This window comes from Lonchura striata, chromosome 4, assembly GCF_050655825.1.
Source record: "Lonchura striata isolate lonStrDom1 chromosome 4, ASM5065582v1, whole genome shotgun sequence".
Taxonomy (NCBI): Eukaryota; Metazoa; Chordata; class Aves; order Passeriformes; family Estrildidae; genus Lonchura; species Lonchura striata.
In genome coordinates, this window is record NC_140706.1 from 65,714,386 (window position 1) to 65,732,980 (window position 18,595).

Below are 18,595 nucleotides of genomic sequence, written 5' to 3' on the forward strand. Positions count from 1 at the left end.
TGCTGCCCCCTCTGTATAGATCTTTAAATAGCTTTAAAATGTACGCAGATGTATAATTCTAGCTCAGATCTAGGCTAAAATCTGGTCCAGGAAAAACTGATTAGAATGCAACAAGTACAATTATTTTTTTTACCTTAGATTTTGCTAGTATTTCTGCCACTTTGACAACTGGATCCTGAGTTAGACTGAGCTTGTTCTGGGCATTCATTTTGCTGTTCAACCAATTCATAGCCTCATTAATGTATTTTTCAACTTTCTCCATCTCAGCAGGCTCTAGGTGGTCATATTTTTCATCCTAAGGGGAGAGAGAGATATTTGTATCACTAATTAAAATATGCTGCTCACCAATTCAGTTAATCTTTGAAGTTATAGAAACACTTGTAACAGCTGTAAGTTCAGAGATCTATTTCAGGTGGTACCACCCACCATAAAAACACATACATCTCTGATTTACGTTCTCATTCTGCTAGCAATGCTGAACAAGTTTAGAGTTCTCAGGAGCAGAACTACAACAGCCTTTCTAAAGCAGTGTAAGAGGTAACTTTACAGGATCTGTTTAAACACAGAAGACTCTATGGCCAAACTCAAAACACCTACAATCACTGAACAGCTAAATCATTTAGCTTTACCTTATTTTTGTAAGCTTCTACTGCTTTCATAAGGAGCTGAATCTTCTTCCCCAGTTCATTTAGAACTTTTGGCCTCTCTTCATGTTCCATGCATCTTTCCTGGATAGGCTGTCCAAATTTCTGGAATAAAAAGCACAAGCACCTTTACAAAACACGTATTTCCTTTCGTCTGCTCTAAGAATACAATGCAGCATGGGTAGGAAGGCTGCCTTTAACTCCTTTTCTCACCCCTTCAAAAAGCCAAGTCTTTGCATATTGCTTTAGTCCAACAGCAAAAAAAAAAAAAAGCAAAGTTTAAACACAGGAATAGTGACTGTCCTTTTTAGGCTTGGTATTTTGCTGTTTTCTGCAAGAAGAGCATTTGGAACAGGAACTAGTTAGGTTTTAATTTTCAAATAGTTAATCTGAAAACTTCTTATTCTATCCACTGTTTGCTTTTTCCTTCTCTTGAATACTGGTATTTTACACTGCTGTTTCCATCAGTTATTCCTCCCCTTGAGAAAATGTGACTGGAGAGTAAATACCTGGAACCCAAGGGCTACACACATACTTCAACTTACAACAAAGTAGGTAGTTATTCATCAGAACTCACGTTTTCCCCAACAGATCCTTAAAATCTGAAGCATTTAGGGGGTGTCTGTCATTAATAATCAAATTATACAATGGAAGCTACTATTAAAGCACTCCAGAGCCTTTATTGTTGGATATTAGACCCAAAAATCGGTCTTACTATGCATCTGAAGATCACTGAGAACAGGGAAAACAGAATATATATTCTGGAATGTAATTATCATTACCCAGGAGTGCAGTCAGACTACTCAAAAGCCTCTTTCAGACTGTAAGAAGTCTGACAAAAAATTCCCATAGCAATTAAATCTATTGTCATTAGTGACAGTCTGCTTCATTTCAACCGTTTTCAAATTAGGATCACAACTCACATTAAAATGTACTTCTAGTTCTGAATATGAGTGAGTTTTCTAGAAAACAACTTAAAACCTTACCTTTAATTCCTGAAGCTTATCCATGTATACTTGTTTTGGCTGGTCCTCTCCATCCTCATAAAGCCAGTTTTCTGTGTCCTCCAACATCAAGGTCAGCTTGTTTGAGTCCTACAAAGCAAATTATGGACACTCCCAAGTCAGAAGGGATTCATCAAATATGACTTCTCTCCCTGGCACAAATCCACCCTACTCAAAAAAGGACTTCATCAGCTTAAACTATTCAAAGTGAGAGTGGAGGAAAACAGTAATTAACAGACTTCAAAGCCACAATTTTACAGAGACAAGAGAGGCAGGACAACCCTACTCATGTGATTTGCAGGTGAAGTTTACCAGAGTTATAAAATCAGCCCTGAGGCTATTTAAGACAGTCCATGGACCTCTGAAGAGTGTTCCATATTATCTGTTCACTGCCTTTTTATTCCTACCCACTCATGCCACTCAGAAGCTTGTGGTGAGCTGTCCTACTTTCCTATGCTGACCATAGGGTTTTTACTTTCTGCCTGCATCCCTGCTCCTTCCTTGCCACTGAGGAGCTTCTCAGGCAGTAAAGAACTCTGCAAGTCAAATGCCAGGTGTAAGCATCAACTTGAGCTTTACTGCTGGGAAGTCAAGACATCTCCTATTCCAAAACTAGTCCAAGAGACCCCTGCAGCCTCCACAGAACTCACACTCAAAATTTTTAAAGACAAAAAACTTTTCCCAACAGTTGAAACATAAGCAAGTCTTACTTCTTCAGTGATAAATTTCTCAAAGGCTCCACACAGCTTGTCTCTGAATTCATACACATATTCTTCAACAGCATTCTTCGCATCATTTCGCTCCTTCTCAAGTTTGTCTTGCATCATCATCTTCCCCTAGGGTGGAGAAAGGCACACTGAAAACTGAAAGCATTTTTAAGTGTTAAGCTTAGTGACTACCCTTGAAACTACCAGGGAACCTGGCAAAGGCCTGATAACTCACAATTACTGATAAAAATGTTCACCTCTGTGTAAGTCACCACTACAAGCACAACCACAATCATCTAAGTTCAGTCCAGAGAAATTGAGTAATTTCACCAAAAACCCAAACCACAACAAAACCTGTTGCAATTATGGGCAACTTCCTCAAGAATTCTAAATTAGAATTATTTATTTATCTTATTTACAGAGACATTAATTTGAGTAGCCACCTCTTTATGCTGCTTACCTCATTTTCTATATAGGAATTAATCAGATCTTGTCCCAGCTGCCTACAGAGGCTTGCCTGTATAGGGAGGTCAATACTCTTCACTTTGGTTTTAGACTTTGGCTGGGAGGGATTATCTTGCTTTTCTCCAAAGGTAGCCTACGAAAAGAGTGACACTAGTAAGAAACTTCCAGGAATTGAAGTATTACTACATTTATGCTCAAAAAAAGAGAGACAAATTAAATTAGTTAAGACACCTACAAATTAATCTTATGTAAATCAAACACCTAATTATTCTTCTGTGTTCAAAATCACTATTACCTTAGTTTGGAACCAAACAGGTGAAGTTAAGTTCTTTAAATAACTGTTAAGTAAGCTTGTTCAAAAGCTTAAAGCACTGCATATTATTCTTCACAATGTTTCCGTATCTCCCTAAATTCCACCTTCATTATAAAACCAGGTTTAACAGCAGAAACCTACCTTAAAGCTGTAATTATGCTATGTTGAAAATTAAAGTGCTATGGTAGGACTCCTTACTTATCCATTTCAATATAAAAACATTCCCATGTTTTCCAACTAGCAAATCAGTTAAGTGTAGGAATACTGGGCAAAAAATATCCTATCAATACTGAATACAAACCTTTGTTTCAGTTCCGGCATTTTCAGTTTCCTCATCTGCTTGGTTCTGTTGTTCAGCTTGACTTTTCTGCACACCTTCCTCTTGATCAACCTGCATTTTATCCTGCAAAGAGTTACATAACTGAATGCAAAGGTTTGCTGGAAGATTTAGGACTGATATCAATTACAGCGAACCACAGACAACATATGAGCTTCACAATAGATCTTAAAAATTTATGCTTCACCATGTTTGATAGGTGTTTTGATTTTGTATTTCTATTTGTATCTTTCAAATTAAATGAAAATTCTACTCTGCTGCTTCATGTTGCTGTCTGTCCCCATTACATAATTACACTAAGCCTTGTGAATACTCCCTTTAAATTAGAAACAAATACATATAAAATGAAATCAAAGAACATTCTAGCAACACACCACCAACACAGGAAACAACAATGGGTTCTCTATGGAACAGCCAGAACTCTTGACCTCCTATCATTTTGACCTGAACTTTAAAGTCTGCAACCCAAAACAGAAGTAATTTAATCACTGTAATTATAATACTGCAATTATTACCTGTATCTGTCTCACAAGACCGTGAAATCAATAAAAATTAGCTTCTGTAGTGGTAGCCTCTTGGGAGTACATGAGCAACTATCTTCCCTCCTTGCCACCCAAAATAAAGAGAGGCTCACTTAAATTTTTCAGTAAGTTTGTTTATCTCTTATGCCTTGTTCTAAATTTAACAATCTGATTGTTAAATTACTAGTGCAGATCACTTGGTTTAAGTAATACAGCTCCATGTCATCACTCAAAAACACTTTTAATGACATAGTAATGGGTAACCCTGAAGTTTTCAGGATGATTCTAATACTCAGAGATCTGGAGCATTAATGACCATCAAGGTGTAGCTAAGGTCTGAAAGGTCCAAGATTGCCTCCATTACAAGGAATTTGTATTTCTGGATTCACAAACAACATATGCATGTAGAATAATTTACTACTAGTTCTGCAAAATAATAAGAACAATTGTCTAAGGATTTCAAACTCTAGCACACGTTGCAGTTTAAAGTGGAAAACAAGAAGACTACTTCGACCAAATTTAAAGTTTTGTCACATGATAGTAGAAAAAGTAATATCTAAATCCTCACTTGCTGTTCTTACTGTTCACACAGAAAAGCCAACAACTGGAAGGAACTGCTTTGCCTACAGGAAAGAGCCAGAGAGGGGATAACAGGACACACAGACAAGACAAACCTCCTCCTCAGAGTCGAGGGGATCATCCTCAATACTGAAAGGTAATTGCTGACAAGCACCATCGTAAAACAGAAGATGTGTTAGATGAATGAGTGAAGTGCCACAAATGGAAAGCCTGAGCATGGAAGCAGCTACTCTCAAACTGAATTCAGCAGACTCTCAGTAAGCTCCACATGCCTCTTACACTAAATGCCAGCTCCAGCACTTCCAACCTTTGCTCACTTGATTACCAGCATCGCATATGGAGCACTTGCCCACAGGGAACTGCACCATGCTCAGCATTTCAAATATGCCCACATTCCTGGAAAGCAGCGTAGTTTTTAAGAAGTTGCTTATACCAATTATGTTATGCTAGTTGTGTAACCATTTGCTCTAATTCCTGTAGAATTAGCTAAGGCCAAATCCTAGGAGAAAGGCTGCCAGGGTCACTGCTGGTGTTGCTGTTTCCAGCTCCAAAGCTTTCCCTGGCACCCAGTCCTCAACTCTGCACTGCAAGGGGGCACAGCTGCACCTCACTGGGAGCTACTTTCAGGAGGCAGTGCAGTTTTCCATGTATAAATACCATATATTTTTTACTCTTTGAAAACATACTTTGTGAGGAAATAAATACCTTTAGATTTAATTTGTCAACAGATCTCATAAAATACTCTGCCTTTTGCTAGTGACACTAGGTAATGCTAAGACTAATAGAGAGATGACAAAAACAATGAAAAAACTATTTTTTTAGAATCCATTTTTCCATTCTTTGTTCTTAGTGCCACACTTAAGCAATAGACAAGAAGAAAGATGTTACATAACCAGAGAAGTAATTTAAGGGTGGAGAAGGTTAACTGTCAGAAGCCAAACACGGCCATTTACCCTGCAATTATCAGCTCTGTTGCCACAATGACAGTGAAGGCGTTTACAAGCTTTACATACCAGCTCCTCATCTCTGCCTTGGTTCTTACTTGCTGACTCGGTGTCCATGGGGGTGTCGTTGTGATCCCCCTCAAGGCTCTGCTTCTCTATGATGGACGCGCTGGCCACGCTGAACAGCCCGTGGATGTTGACGCGCACTTTCACCTTCACCTTGGAGTTGTCACCGTCGTGCTGGGGACCAACGTTCTGAATAGTGAAACGCCCTTGGAAACAACAGATGTGGCTTTAATTGTTGCCCCAAAATGCAGAGAAAGAAGGGGGGAAAAAACCCCAAACACATTCCATTAAGGGTGTTAATTTAAATGGAAACTTCATGTTGTAACTGAAACAATTTGGAAACTTTCTATTTAGCTGACAATTCTACAGTGTAAATTGCAGGGAGATAAACTAAAAGCTGGTTCCCCAATTATTATTAGCTCACTGATAATTAATTAAGATGTTTTTCCCTTATCTGTATTTCATAAAAAAAAAGACAGTACTTTACTAGGTGTTCTACTTCTCTGTTGCCTTCTGTAACCACCACACTAGAAAAACTACTCTGATTCATCTCAAATGGTTTCTTTTGTCCATGTAACTCAAACTTCACACTGAAAAATAAAACGTTAACAGAGATAAAATATTCTGCTTAAATTTGATAACATGGCTGCACTACACTTTCTGGAAAACGAACAGTGCTTAGCAAGGTTTTTGAAAGCAGTGAGGTTGATACTTTATTTTGCAGCTTGCTGAAAATTTAAGTGTAGATTATGTCCATACAAAGGAGAATGTTTCTTCCTCAGAAACACAGACTTCTTGCATAGACAGCCAAACAGATTGTAGCAACTTTGTACCTGATTCATAAATCAGTGAATAAAATGAATTAAATACCATGAGGAGTGTACTAATAACTGCAAATAAGGTAGCATTAGCAAACAGGAAATTATATATGTCATCTAATTCGTTAGACTCTACTACAGATGCTTAAACTCAGGAAACACCTATATTTTATATTCTCAGATTAATAGAATGAGACATGACAGATAGCATGAGACAAGTTATCTGTCCAGACAGGCAGCAGGTCCTTTGATCCAATTTCTTTGAAAAATCCAGGCTGGCAGGCACATAAGATCCTAATCAATTTTACAGAGACTAAAAGAACCAGACAATAGATCACTAAACTCTTTGTTCCTACTTCTTTTGAAGCACTCAGAAACTGTAAAGATAGAAGGAAGAACGCATAATTTTTTTTAGGCATGTCAAACAGAGATGTCAATATGGTTTGCTCACCATACTTAAATCAAGAAGCCTGTGCTGAGCCTAAGCTTTTCTGTAAGCTAGAAAATATGGAAGTAACATATCTTACAAGAAAAGGGAATCACTTTCTCCTGTACCAACAGGAGTTAGGGATGGGGGTTTTATTCCCATGTCCTTACCTATTCTGGAATCAGGATAAGGCACTTCATGTGGATGGGTATAATAAGCTTCCAAGTCAAAAGGCTCTTTCTTGTGGAAGGTAATTACTTTTGAGAATGGAGCAGCGTGGTTCTTACTGAAGACTTCGCACTCCCTAAAGCAATAAACATTAGACAACATTAAACCTCTGAGCATAACTTCACGGATAATCAAAGTCAAGGTATGTTAACAATCAGCAGCCCTGCTAAGCAAGCAACTGAGTGATTTAGTTTAGGTCAGTTTTTAGCAAGAGTTGGAGTTGCTAAAAAAGAAAATTAAAATTTCAACATTTCTCTTTATATCCAAACATACTGTAGACACTGTTTTGTAGGCACTCTACAACTTACCCTGTTCCTTCTTCGTAAGATGATTTCCATCTCAATGTTATAGAGTAAGGAACAACATCTGTGATGGAAAACTCACGTACTTTAAAAGCTGGAGAAAGAATTGCACACTAGAGAAAAGAGACCAAAAATGTATTATATCCATGTAGTCAAATAAATAGCAAGTACAAGAATAATCATATAGGTCATATGGAGGTCCTGCTTATCAGACATTTTTTTAAACAGAAACTTCCTAGAGCTAATTGAACTGAAAGACTTAACTAAAGTAATAGATGTTATTTCCTCAGTGATTTTCAGTAAAGATACCCAGCAAAGGTTCCAACTGACTACACAGAAGTGGAACAGCAGAATTTAACAGGTCTTTTTAATAAGCCCATCCTTCTCACATGACACCGCAGCAAATTAATGAATGTAACAAAATAATTTCTGACATGGTCACTGCCATGAATTAGTGCAAGTAAGAACAAGTAAGACTCTGCATCTTGTTTCAGCTGCAGTACCTTTTGCTTGTGGTTAGCTGAATTTCATTAGTACACTATGTTAAAAGAAGCAATACTAAAGTTTTATTTCAGGAACTATACCTGCAAGGCACAGCCTCTTGCAACAGCTTCATCAGCATTTAGCGTGGTGCTTATCTCTTTACAGAAAAAGTTAGAGATCTGTTCCTTCACTGATGGAATTCTAGTAGCCCCACCTACTATTTCTATACTGTAGATATCTTCACGCTGAAGTTCTAGAAAAGAGAGTGCATGCCCTTAAAGTTATCATCAAGGTATCAGAAAGCTATCTTTGGACAAAAAAAGAAGAAAAAAAATATAAAAGTTCTATTATCTAGACACTGTGACAAGCACTGAATGTATTAATGGCTGACAAGATATTTAAAACTCTTTGTCCCTCCTGTAGGCTACAAAATTTTCTAGTTGCATGAACCTGGGAAATGCAGAAGCCAAGCATCTATGAGAACAGCTGTTCTTTAAAGTGTGTTGTCCATGTGCATCCCCCTTTTGCTGTGCATGAACTCAGAAAGGTGAAATTGGGTCCTCTGCACTACTGGACAATGTCTCACCTCTCCCAAACAAAACGAAATCCAAATAGATCTCATTTCATGTCTGGCTTGATTTTGCTTGCCAAAAGAGAAAAGAAAACCTTTCAAGCCAATAGATCTAAAAAATAAAAAATAGCACATTGTGCTTGAAGGTTAACTTTTTAATTCTGGAATCAGGATATGTGTATGAAGTCATCTCAAACAATTGTCAGTCCTCGAACAGCTCTGCTCAGCAGTTACTCAGTTTTTTAATTCCTGTATTTCCTATTGAGCCAAGCCACAAGATCAGCAGAATTCTTCCCTTTTAGTTGAAGGTGCTGAAATTAAGGGGTAAAACCTTTCCTGTTGAAGTCTAATTCTCTCCTTTACACTACATTAGGCAAGAAACAAAAAAATTACTTTGTTATTGGCACATGCTTTAGGTAATTCAATTTAAGAATATACTGCCAAATTACCAGGTCAGTGAGGACATGTAAGTACTACATGGAACAGGCTGGCCAGAATGTTGCAGTTATGAACAGTATCTTTTACCATCATCATTTTAGTTTGGTTGTTTGGTGTTTTTTAAGAAATTCAGATTGCCAACCTTTTCCATGACACAGGGTGAATAAGGGTCAATAACCAAAGTTGCAGAGTAGCATGTGCACTAAATGAGGCGGGAATGGGATCATGCATTCATGGCAAGCATATGAATGGAACTTACATTTAACTTTTCAGTATTTAGCTTTGCAATTCTAATAAATACAAAAATACATTGAAAAGATAATCATTAAAGAGATCAGGAATGACTGGATTACTAGCAGAACCTCAAGTTGCTTCTACTTACTGGCTTGATCCATGGCTGCTCTTAGAGGAGGTTCCACTCTGGCCAGAAGGGCAGCACACAGCTGCTCGAACTGAGCTCTGCAGGGCAGGGAGAGTGCATGGTGTTACCAGGCTGCTCAGAGACCACAACCCCCTGCCCCTCAGTGGGAACAACACCCAGTACCTGTTCATCTTACTGGAGACATCCAGGTCATTCATGAAGCACTCGATATTGAGGGGAAGGTCAGATGCATTCGCACTCATCAGCTTCTTGAGCTTCTCACATTCCTGATACAATCGCAGCAGTGCTCGGGGATTCTCTTTTACATTCAGTTTGTATTTTGTCCTAAATTCTTCAGAGAAGTAATCTACCAAAGCCTCATCAAAATTCCTGCCACCTACGAAAGGGTCAAAGGTAGTGGCCAAGACCTGGCAGGAGTCAAAGAACAAGACCAGAAATTATGAGACAAGGTTTGTGCTGTGTCATTTACTCAACAAAGCAGCAAGTGTCATCATCGCCTTCCACATGGCTTCAGATGGCATTTGGCTACCAGAAACAGGCCCACAAAAGCCTTCAGCCTTTAGTAGGTCACAGACAAAAAAGTCTCCAAACCAGGATGCAACGAATGTTCAGCTTTGTTTCACATCCCACTGGATTTAGACCTTCGAACTCCCATGGATGGCACCAAAAAAAACCCCAACATTTCAGAGCGTCTCAAGATAGCTCAAGAATCTCCCATGAGTGAGTCAGTTGCACAACTACAATATTTAAGAGGCTTTCTGAATATGCAAATATTTCAGGGATATGACACAAAAACTCTGCAATGTCCTTAATTATCAAGCATGTTCCAAAACACACTTTAGGATGCTGCATTTCTACATTTTACAAAAAGTGATTTGATGTAACAAAACCAGCCAAAATGTAACAGAAAGGTTTCATATTCCACGTTTAAAAAATATTTTTTATGGATGTCTACTTCTTAAAAAGCTAATCTTTCCTCAGAGTAGTATTTTGAGTTTTAAATACTTCAGGCTTTTAATGTATGACTTAAACGATTACCTTCAGTTTTCCCTTGTTAAAAGCACAGATGGAAACTTGATATGCAGAATGCCCCATATCTACAAAGACCACATTTCTTGGCTTCTCTTCCAAGGCTGGCAGATCTTGCTTGTATATTCCATAGGCTAATGCAACTGGAAAACACCAACCCGTGGAAGGTTAAGGGGATGGCACACACAGCTGCAGACCATGCATTGAAATCACCACCAAGAGACAGACACTGCCCATGTTCACCCTTTCTAAAGACCTTCATAACTGTTATTAAAAGTCAAAATCATGTCGAAAGCACATTTTTCACTAACAAGAAAGATGTCAAGTGAAGGTTTAGCACTAATAGAGACTCTCCCTATATTTTAATTCTACTTGGTGCCAAATTAACACTGCAATTCGTGAAACTGCACAGACTAAGAATCATGCCTACACCTCTCCCTTGAAATGCCTTAGCTTTGAAAAATTCAAGCATGCCCAAGAGATAAAGGAAATGTTCTGGAAGACTAGTTTACACAAATCTATGCTTTCACAACCAGCACTCATTTGGAAAGCTTTTTTGGACTTTTTAAAAGCAAAGAGAATCGAGAAAAATAAAATTTACTGATTTAAGCAGCTCCAACTTTAGTCCCCATGAAGTGTTACGTCTTTTCTATGCTCTACCTTAGAATTCACCAAAGCCAGAAGAGAGGAGTAAATTACTTTATAGAAATAGTTGTGCCATTGCTACAGCTGACAGGACTGCCACAACTTTACAGATCCCAGGTTTATTTCCAGGTTTATTTCCAAAGGCACTCCCAAGTGTGACTGTGCTCAGGTTAGCAAACCCCAGCACTCGTGCTGCCTCTCAAGCGCTGCACACCACCCCACTGCTGTGTTTCCAGTTCCCAAACTGGAATGGGCAGTACTAGCCTGGACAGCTCTCTGCCAAGCTCCCAGTTGTGTAAGAGCAGGGTGTCATCACCCTCACATTCAACAGCCTGAATGCCTCAAAGGACAAAAAAAAGTCCCAGCCCTTTACCTGCTGTAGTTTCATTCATCAGCTTCAGACAATTTAATCCTGCAATCTGTGCAGCTGCCATTACAGACCTCCTTTCAGCATCAGTGAAGAAACTGGGGACCTGTTTCCAAAAATAATGACATTGGATATTATAGGATACAAATTTTTTAATTTAGAGTAGTCAGACTTGCCCATCAAGCTATCCTATAAATTACTACAAGAAACTGTTATAAGCCAACCTCAAACTAATAGGGCTGTCTGAATAAAACAGCTAGCTAATTCATTTTAGTGCATATTTTAATTAAAAATTCAAAACATGACAAAAATGAAGTTGCATCCAGGGTTGTTTTAAATAAAGCAGATTTTAACACACACACAAAAAAAAAATCCTGAAAATGCTTTCTCAGATTGTTTGAATGAGTCTTTCATCTTAAAATCATCACCAGCTCCTGGAAATATTCGTGCAGGACAAAGTAAACCCAAAAAATACTCACACACAGCCCCAAATAAGTCAATGGCAGAAGCACTGCAGTGATTCTGGAATCCAACTTGAACCTGCATCCCTTTTTCCAGCTATCACTGCCACCACAGTGCCAGCTTACAGTGTGCTGCAAGGTTCAGTGCCACCAAAAATAGCCACAGCAGTATCGGAGCCCATTGAGGATCTGGCTGCAATCTGCTGGCACCTCTTCAGCAGACACAGAGCTCCATTTTGTTGTGTGTTTTGTTGGCTACCACTGTGGGGCATTGTCAAGGATCCCTGGGTGTGTGGGAGGTATTCTCCCAGCGTAAGGAAGCAAGGAAAAATATCAAAGCAGATTTCTAACAGCTCATGTACACAGCTTTCCAGTTCCCATGGCTCTGCCTGACAGAGAAGGGATAACTGCAATCCTTCATGCCCAAACCTCCCACCAGGGCCAGTAAACAAAGGCCATGTGAAAAGCAGACACAGGACATCGTATCCAACGAAATAAAATGACTTTTTCAAATAAAGCCAAGTGGTTTGGGTGTGTCAAATTATCAGCATAACCCACAGATCCCTAAGTTCAGGTGACTCTCAACTGCACTCAACAGGGTTCACCCACACAACAGGAAAGAAACTGAACAAGAATTTAAGAAGGTTCTTTGGAAGCAAGTGGGATATGCTTACACCTAGGACAGCTCCCATTTGTAACAAGAACTACAGTAATCAGAAATACTGTCTGTAGCCCTTGGAGACAGACAGACTGCATCAGCTTAAGCACTGTGTCCTTTCTGAAAATACACTCTTGATTTAACAACCTTTTCATCTCCTCACACATGCTTCAAGAACTATTCTCATTTGGAAAACTTGCCAAAAAGGCCCATTTTTGGGAACATGACTTCTATCCACTACGTGTACCTCTTACTGCACCATGGTATAAATGGTCTTAGCTTGCATAAAACTGCCTGTGGATTGCAATAAATACGTGACAACTTACTGAAATCACACAGTCAGCCACTGGTTTCTTCAAAGCACTTTCCGAAGTCTCCTTCAGCTTGGCCAGCAGCATTCCTGTGATCTGTTCCACTGCAAACAGTCTCTCTTCATCCAGGTACCTCACCTGGAACAGAGAGTTGGGATTCTGGGATCAACCATCTCAACTTTGCTCTCAAGATAAGCAGCTTGGGCATTATTTTTGATGTTGAGTATTGAGACCCCCTGAACACCAAGACACAAGTCTAGGCACCCTGTCTCTTGATCTGTGCTCCCCACAACAAATTTTCAACAGTTTCGTTTGGGGTTGTTTTTTTTTTTTTTTTTTTTTTTTTTTTTTTTTTTTGTGGGAAGCTTAACACCTCAGTTATCTCAAGGGACTATTCACAATGATATGGTATTTCTCCTGCTCGTGCATTTTAAATTTAAAAAAATAGCAAAAAAAAGAGCATAATATATATAGGATCACATTGTGCTGTAACACAGGCTAAAAATACAAGTTTTGGAGCAAGCCCAAGGAACATTTGCTTCCTGCAACAGTCACTCAAGCACAGGAGGCAGGGAAGGTGTAAACCAGGCAATTCCAAAGACCTGCTCTGCTCAGGAAATGTGGTTGAATCCTCAGCCTCCATGGGAGGTTCTGTGGCCTGAATTCCTAACAAGCTATCATCTCTCCAGCAATCCCAAGCACTCCTGCCATTTAGTTTGGAATCAAATTAAAGATAACTTGCTCAGATTTCATATTCAGAGCATTATGTTGTTTTCCTGGCACTTGGCTTCTGCATGTCTGATGGGAACTAATAATCTCACACTGTAATTATACAGATTTGAAGATAAATCTAGTAAGGCCAAATGAAAAGCTGATGTGACTATGGAAAACTAGTATGATAGATGAGAAACATCAATGGACATTTTGGAGAAAGTACAGACTTATTCAGAGACACAGGAATGTATTTTGTTTTCTAAAGGAAAATATAAGTGACCACGGAGGAAGTTAAGTGACAAGAGCCCACCAGAGAGATTCCACCCAAAGCTCTCACTCACCTTTACTCCTACGGAGCCATTTGGCATCTTCTGAAGTTCATAGGGAAGTTTGGCCCTCTCAGCCTGGATGTAAGGATCTTCAAACGCTCTTCCATGCAGTTTCTTGAAGCCATGTACTGCATTTTTTACGTTTGTGACGATCTGTGGCAAAGATATTTTCGTTACTCATGACATTCTGACACAGAGGACCGGGCAGAAAGGAATTTTTCACGTTGTGCTTAATGCACACACTGACCTGTGTCAAGTCCCACACATTTACTGAAAAGCAAAGTGTGAGAAGAGTGAAATAATCTACTTTTTAATCTATGGGCCCTAATAGAAAAATTCACACGTACTTCTCTCTTAATATCTATTTAACTTGCTGCCACAAATTTTCACTGTACTTTTTATTTTAGAAGAGCTTTCTGATACAGCATGAAGTATTTAAGATCCTATATAGTTGCAGTGGCTGCCTGCAGGAACTAATGAAGTTATTACCTACATTAACCTTAAATGAACCTTCAACAAATTAACACATTTCCCTTCCTTTAAAGCTCTCCTCTAATTCAGATCCCATCTGGATGTAAAGCCTCCCCACACCTATTCTCTCATCAGTGTTTCAACCTAGTTATTTTCAGGACAGACTTTTAACCAAAGAAAGAACCAAAACAAACAAACCCCAGCAAGCACACTATTTAAGCTATCAAAGGAAACTACTGCAGGACAACTTGAATTTGTTTATCAGTGAAAAAAGGTTTTGATCCATTTACCTGGCTCTTTGCTGCATTCCCAATGGCTCGGGTCTTGGATCCTAAAGATATACATGCTCTAAGTAAAAAAAAAAAAAAAAAAAAAAAAAAAAAATCAGCTTTAAAAAAAAACATCATATGTGTTCTGAAGTATCATTCTGTAGAACACCCACAAAAATTCAAGCAGCAGAACATGGATGTGTTAAATAACAGCATTACTGCACGAAGCACCAGAACCAGAAGTGGAATTCTAGTTATTTTGTTCTTTGTAAATGAATTTAGAAACAGCAAGCAACTGCAACTGTTGCCATTTTAATTGCATTTAAGGAATTCTCTAAAAGCTGAAACGTTCCACAGATCTCATCAGGAAGGGAAGGCACTGATAGTTACTTCTGGGTCATGGGTTAAAACAAAACCTAAGAAGCCTGTGAGATTCATTCAAACCCCTGAACTTTACCTGCCGGGTTCTATTGACTCAACAACCCTTGAGTCTCAGGGCCACATTCACACTCCAAGAGCCCTTAGCAGCAATCCTGAAACAACCATTAAAGCACCCACAAACCAGAGCTGAACGAGCTCTGAAGTGCTTCCACAGCCAGGACTGGCAGGTCCAGGCACAGAGGGAGAGACTTGGGGACAGCTCCCAGGCAGGCAGGGCTCTCGGGAAGCCCTTCTGTAATCCACAGCCCCCTGCAGCTTCTTGGCTACCAACAGCACCCCCCTGCATCAGCAAAGGCTGCCCAGGGCTCCAGCCACCATCTGGCCTCTGAGCAATGCCTCTGGAAATGTTCGTTTCTGTTCTGGAAGTTACTCACATTGCACCTTTGCATCACAGACCCGAAATACAACTCTGCCCCAAAAGGCAACCACGACCATTCGGGAGTGATGGAGAAGCCCAGACTGCACACAGCCCAAATGTAATTGTTTAATGCACTCGAGCAGACTGATTCCTGCTTCCTCTCCATCACTGAGGGCACTGCAATTTGGCAGTATTTTCTAGCAACCTCTTCTCTGTGACATCCAAAAACCTTCTCCAGATTTAACTGCTCCAAACACACGAGGCATTTCCCTGTATTTTCAAATAGGCAGTGCAGCTTTCACGAACAACTTTTTACGATTTTTAAAGTTGTCAAGACGCTACAGTTCCCCAATTACGCCTTGTGATAATTAGGGGTAGTCAGATAAACGAGCAATTTCCACGGCAAGCAAATGATTTACAAACGAATGCTATTGCATCACACCTTTTCAGTGCGGGAATCTGCCTCTGCTCACAGCACAGCCTGCACATTACCCCATGCAGAACCAGCTCAGAGCCAGCACAGCTCCTGCCATGGGTTGTTTCAATTACTTCCAGCACAGGGGGATGGATGGCTTTTCTCTCCTGCTGTTGGGAAGCTGAGATGCCAAAAAAATAAATGTGCCCTCCTCGGCTTCAAAAAATTCAGTCGTTTCCAAGATTCCTTATTACATCATCTTAATTACAGCATGTGATCACATTAATCACACCTGGTGTGAAATAAGTCATGAGCTATCAGCAACTGTCTTGTTTTCCCGAAAAACCACAGTGGTGAGGCAGAGCACCTGAAAGGGCCACTTGCCATGAGTGTAACGAGCCAGAGGCACTGGAAATGTGTTCAACAGCCCTGCTGAAGTTCCCAGCTCAGGAAAAGTCAAGGGTCAATTTTCAAAGAGATGCAGGGCCAAAAGCCAGGAAATATCCAATTTCTACTGAAATGCATGGCTTAACTGGCAAGATCTTTTTCCCTTCTTTGTAAAGTGCTTGTGCTAAAGCTTGCAGGATGAAACATGGTTGTACTAACACTGACAATCCCAAGCACCGGATTATAGAATGTAATTAACTAATAGCTTACTCAAGTACCTGCATGATGTGGGCACCTCCATAGGAACATTCACATATGTTAATTTACTGTGTTGCTACGTGCAATAAGGAAAGTTCTGATGATTGAAGACTTAGATCTGTCTGTATCACTCAAATCCCACTTGAAGTAAAGATTTAGCTACTATGAAAGACTTACATAACAGTAATGAACCTGTTACTTTTCTATTTACCTCTATTTGATTTCTCTCAAGGCAGTGACACTAGAAAAGACGTTCCTCAACGTCTCCTGTATTGCCACATTTTGAGACAGAAAAGGTCAATGAAAATGTCACTTAAAGTGTGACCGTATGTGCACTCCAGATGCTGTAATTGCTAACGCGAACCTCTTTCATAATCACTTTACAAGTATCTTGAAAGTACAGTTAATCAGACATTAGTGTAAAAAATAGCAAATGCAGGTAAGCCTACCTGCAAACAACACACTCCAAAAATTACTAAAAATTGGAAACGCTCTTCATCACAAGGGGGAAAGAAACTGCAGCTGCTTGAGGATTCTGTGGGCAACAATTTCATGGGATACTTTGCATTTGAAAGGCCCGAGAATTTCAGTTCTCGCTGCATATCTAGTGCACAAAAGAGAATTACTTCCCGAGTTAATACGAGAAGAATATTCTTCTAAGAATAAAATGAATTTTTAAGCGTATTCCCATTAAATCAGACGACATGCTCTTCAGCAATCACCTTCTTTGCACTTTTTAGAAAGCAAACCTACATTTCTCCGAGACAAGGGCAGCAGTGCTGAAGTTACTACAGTCTCGCACAGCAGAAACATCTTTCTCAGTTGGCTACAAGCCCCTTTGTAAAAAGAGAAGCAACAACCAACCCCCGATTTTTACGAGTATTACACGAATTCCCGAATCCTCCTTCAAAATTATGCACAGATGGAGCTCTAAGAATCCTAGACGTATCCCATAGAAACAGGAGCAATATCTCCACCTACTCTTGCGTCTCCCATCATCACGGACGTTGCCCAGTGCCCCCCCCTCCCTCGCCAGACCTCGGTATTCCAGGGCCAGCAGATGCGCTGCAAGCAGGAACAGGTTTAGAGCAAGGGAGCTCATCGCGCCGCTTCCCTGCTCAGTCAACCTCCTCCTCCTCCGTCTCGCCACCCCTCGCGCGATTGCTGCTGGAAGCGCTCCGGAGGAAAGCGCAGCCCCGCGGGGAGAGCAGCGCGCCGGGCCCGCGGAACCGCGCGGCTGCTGGGCGGCGCGGCGCGGCGCTTCAAGGGCACGGCGGGAGCACAGCGGCGCGCCGAGCGCCGCCCGGCACACGCGGTCCCGGGAAGGGGCGCTCCGCCGCCTCCCGGCTCGGCCGGCCGGCGCATCCCGCGGGGAACGCGCGGGGAGCCCCGCGGGGCGGGCGGGCCGGGCGCGCCGCTACTCACGGCGTGCAGCGGTCGCTGTACTCGTTGGCGATGGTCTCGATGCCGCCGCTCCGCGCCACGCCGATGTAGCAGTTGAGGAAGCCGAGGTCGATGCCCACCACGGACATGGCTGCGCCCGGGGCTGGCACTGGGCTGGCACCGGGACTGGCCGCGGCTCCGCGCCCGCCGCTCCCCCACTGCGGAGCGCCGGCACCAACCGGCAGCGGGCGCGCCGTGCGCAGGCGCCGCCGGCGGGGAGCCCGCCCGGCCCGGCGCCGCCTCGGCTCTTTCCGGCAGCGCTCGGGCGGCGCTGCCCTTCCAGAAGGATCTGGAACGGGAGCGGCGCCGCCCAGAGCGGCAGCGCTGCGCAGGGACCGCCCCGCCGCCTTAAAGCGGCCGCGCGGCGCCGCCGCCCGCGGCTCCCGGTGCGGGAGGACCGCGATCCGAGCCGCTAGTGCAGAGCGGGCACCGGCGCGGCCGTGCTTGCAGTGAGCCCCGCGGAGCTGCTGCGAGGACAGAGCCCCTGCCTGAGGAGGGCAGCCTGCAGCGGCTGGCACCGGGAGAGCCCCGCGGTGGAAGCCCGGTTATGCCCAGGCCGGCAGGCACAGAGCCGGGCACGGCTCTCGGTGCCGCTGCCGGCTCCTGCCTTCTGCCCATTGCCAACACCGATGGAAGAGCCGTCCCAGCCGCGCTTGGGCCCTGTGCATTTCCAGAAACAGCCTTGTCTGTTTTCTTTCCCTGGGGGGAAAAAGTCAGCCCGAGCCCCAAGTATCTCTGCTTACCCCGTGTTTTATGGGTATCTGGTAATTGTGGATTGAAACTCCACGAAACAAACCTGCAGGCTGGAAA

The 18,595-nt window shown here is 41.8% G+C and overlaps 1 protein-coding gene and 1 long non-coding RNA gene across 3 annotated transcripts in view; one reads left to right on the forward strand and one right to left on the reverse strand.

The window, feature by feature from the left end:
- The window catches only part of LOC144246234 (uncharacterized), a 20,222-nt gene extending 13,770 nt beyond the window's left edge, over window positions 1-6,452 (forward strand). For both annotated transcript variants that reach the window (XR_014955220.1, XR_013339902.2), the window contains exons 4-5: window positions 4,584-4,706; window positions 5,421-6,452. This is a non-coding gene — a long non-coding RNA (uncharacterized LOC144246234). The remainder of the gene's footprint in view (window positions 1-4,583; window positions 4,707-5,420) is intronic.
- Window positions 1-17,961, reverse strand: part of HSPA4L (heat shock protein family A (Hsp70) member 4 like) — a 23,268-nt gene extending 5,307 nt beyond the window's left edge. Inside the window, exons 1-18 of the mRNA XM_021541626.3 lie at window positions 17,768-17,961; window positions 14,505-14,562; window positions 13,756-13,896; window positions 12,716-12,838; window positions 11,277-11,376; window positions 10,268-10,401; window positions 9,392-9,636; window positions 9,230-9,306; window positions 7,940-8,091; window positions 7,362-7,468; window positions 6,996-7,129; window positions 5,584-5,786; window positions 3,435-3,536; window positions 2,816-2,953; window positions 2,359-2,484; window positions 1,631-1,738; window positions 630-749; window positions 134-295 (exon numbers count right to left, since the gene is read on the reverse strand). Coding sequence (XP_021397301.3) covers window positions 134-295; window positions 630-749; window positions 1,631-1,738; window positions 2,359-2,484; window positions 2,816-2,953; window positions 3,435-3,536; window positions 5,584-5,786; window positions 6,996-7,129; window positions 7,362-7,468; window positions 7,940-8,091; window positions 9,230-9,306; window positions 9,392-9,636; window positions 10,268-10,401; window positions 11,277-11,376; window positions 12,716-12,838; window positions 13,756-13,896; window positions 14,505-14,562; window positions 17,768-17,874 — 2,337 coding nt within the window. The 5' untranslated portion in view covers window positions 17,875-17,961. The remainder of the gene's footprint in view (window positions 1-133; window positions 296-629; window positions 750-1,630; window positions 1,739-2,358; window positions 2,485-2,815; window positions 2,954-3,434; window positions 3,537-5,583; window positions 5,787-6,995; window positions 7,130-7,361; window positions 7,469-7,939; window positions 8,092-9,229; window positions 9,307-9,391; window positions 9,637-10,267; window positions 10,402-11,276; window positions 11,377-12,715; window positions 12,839-13,755; window positions 13,897-14,504; window positions 14,563-17,767) is intronic.
- Between the last annotated feature and the right edge of the window lie 634 nt (window positions 17,962-18,595).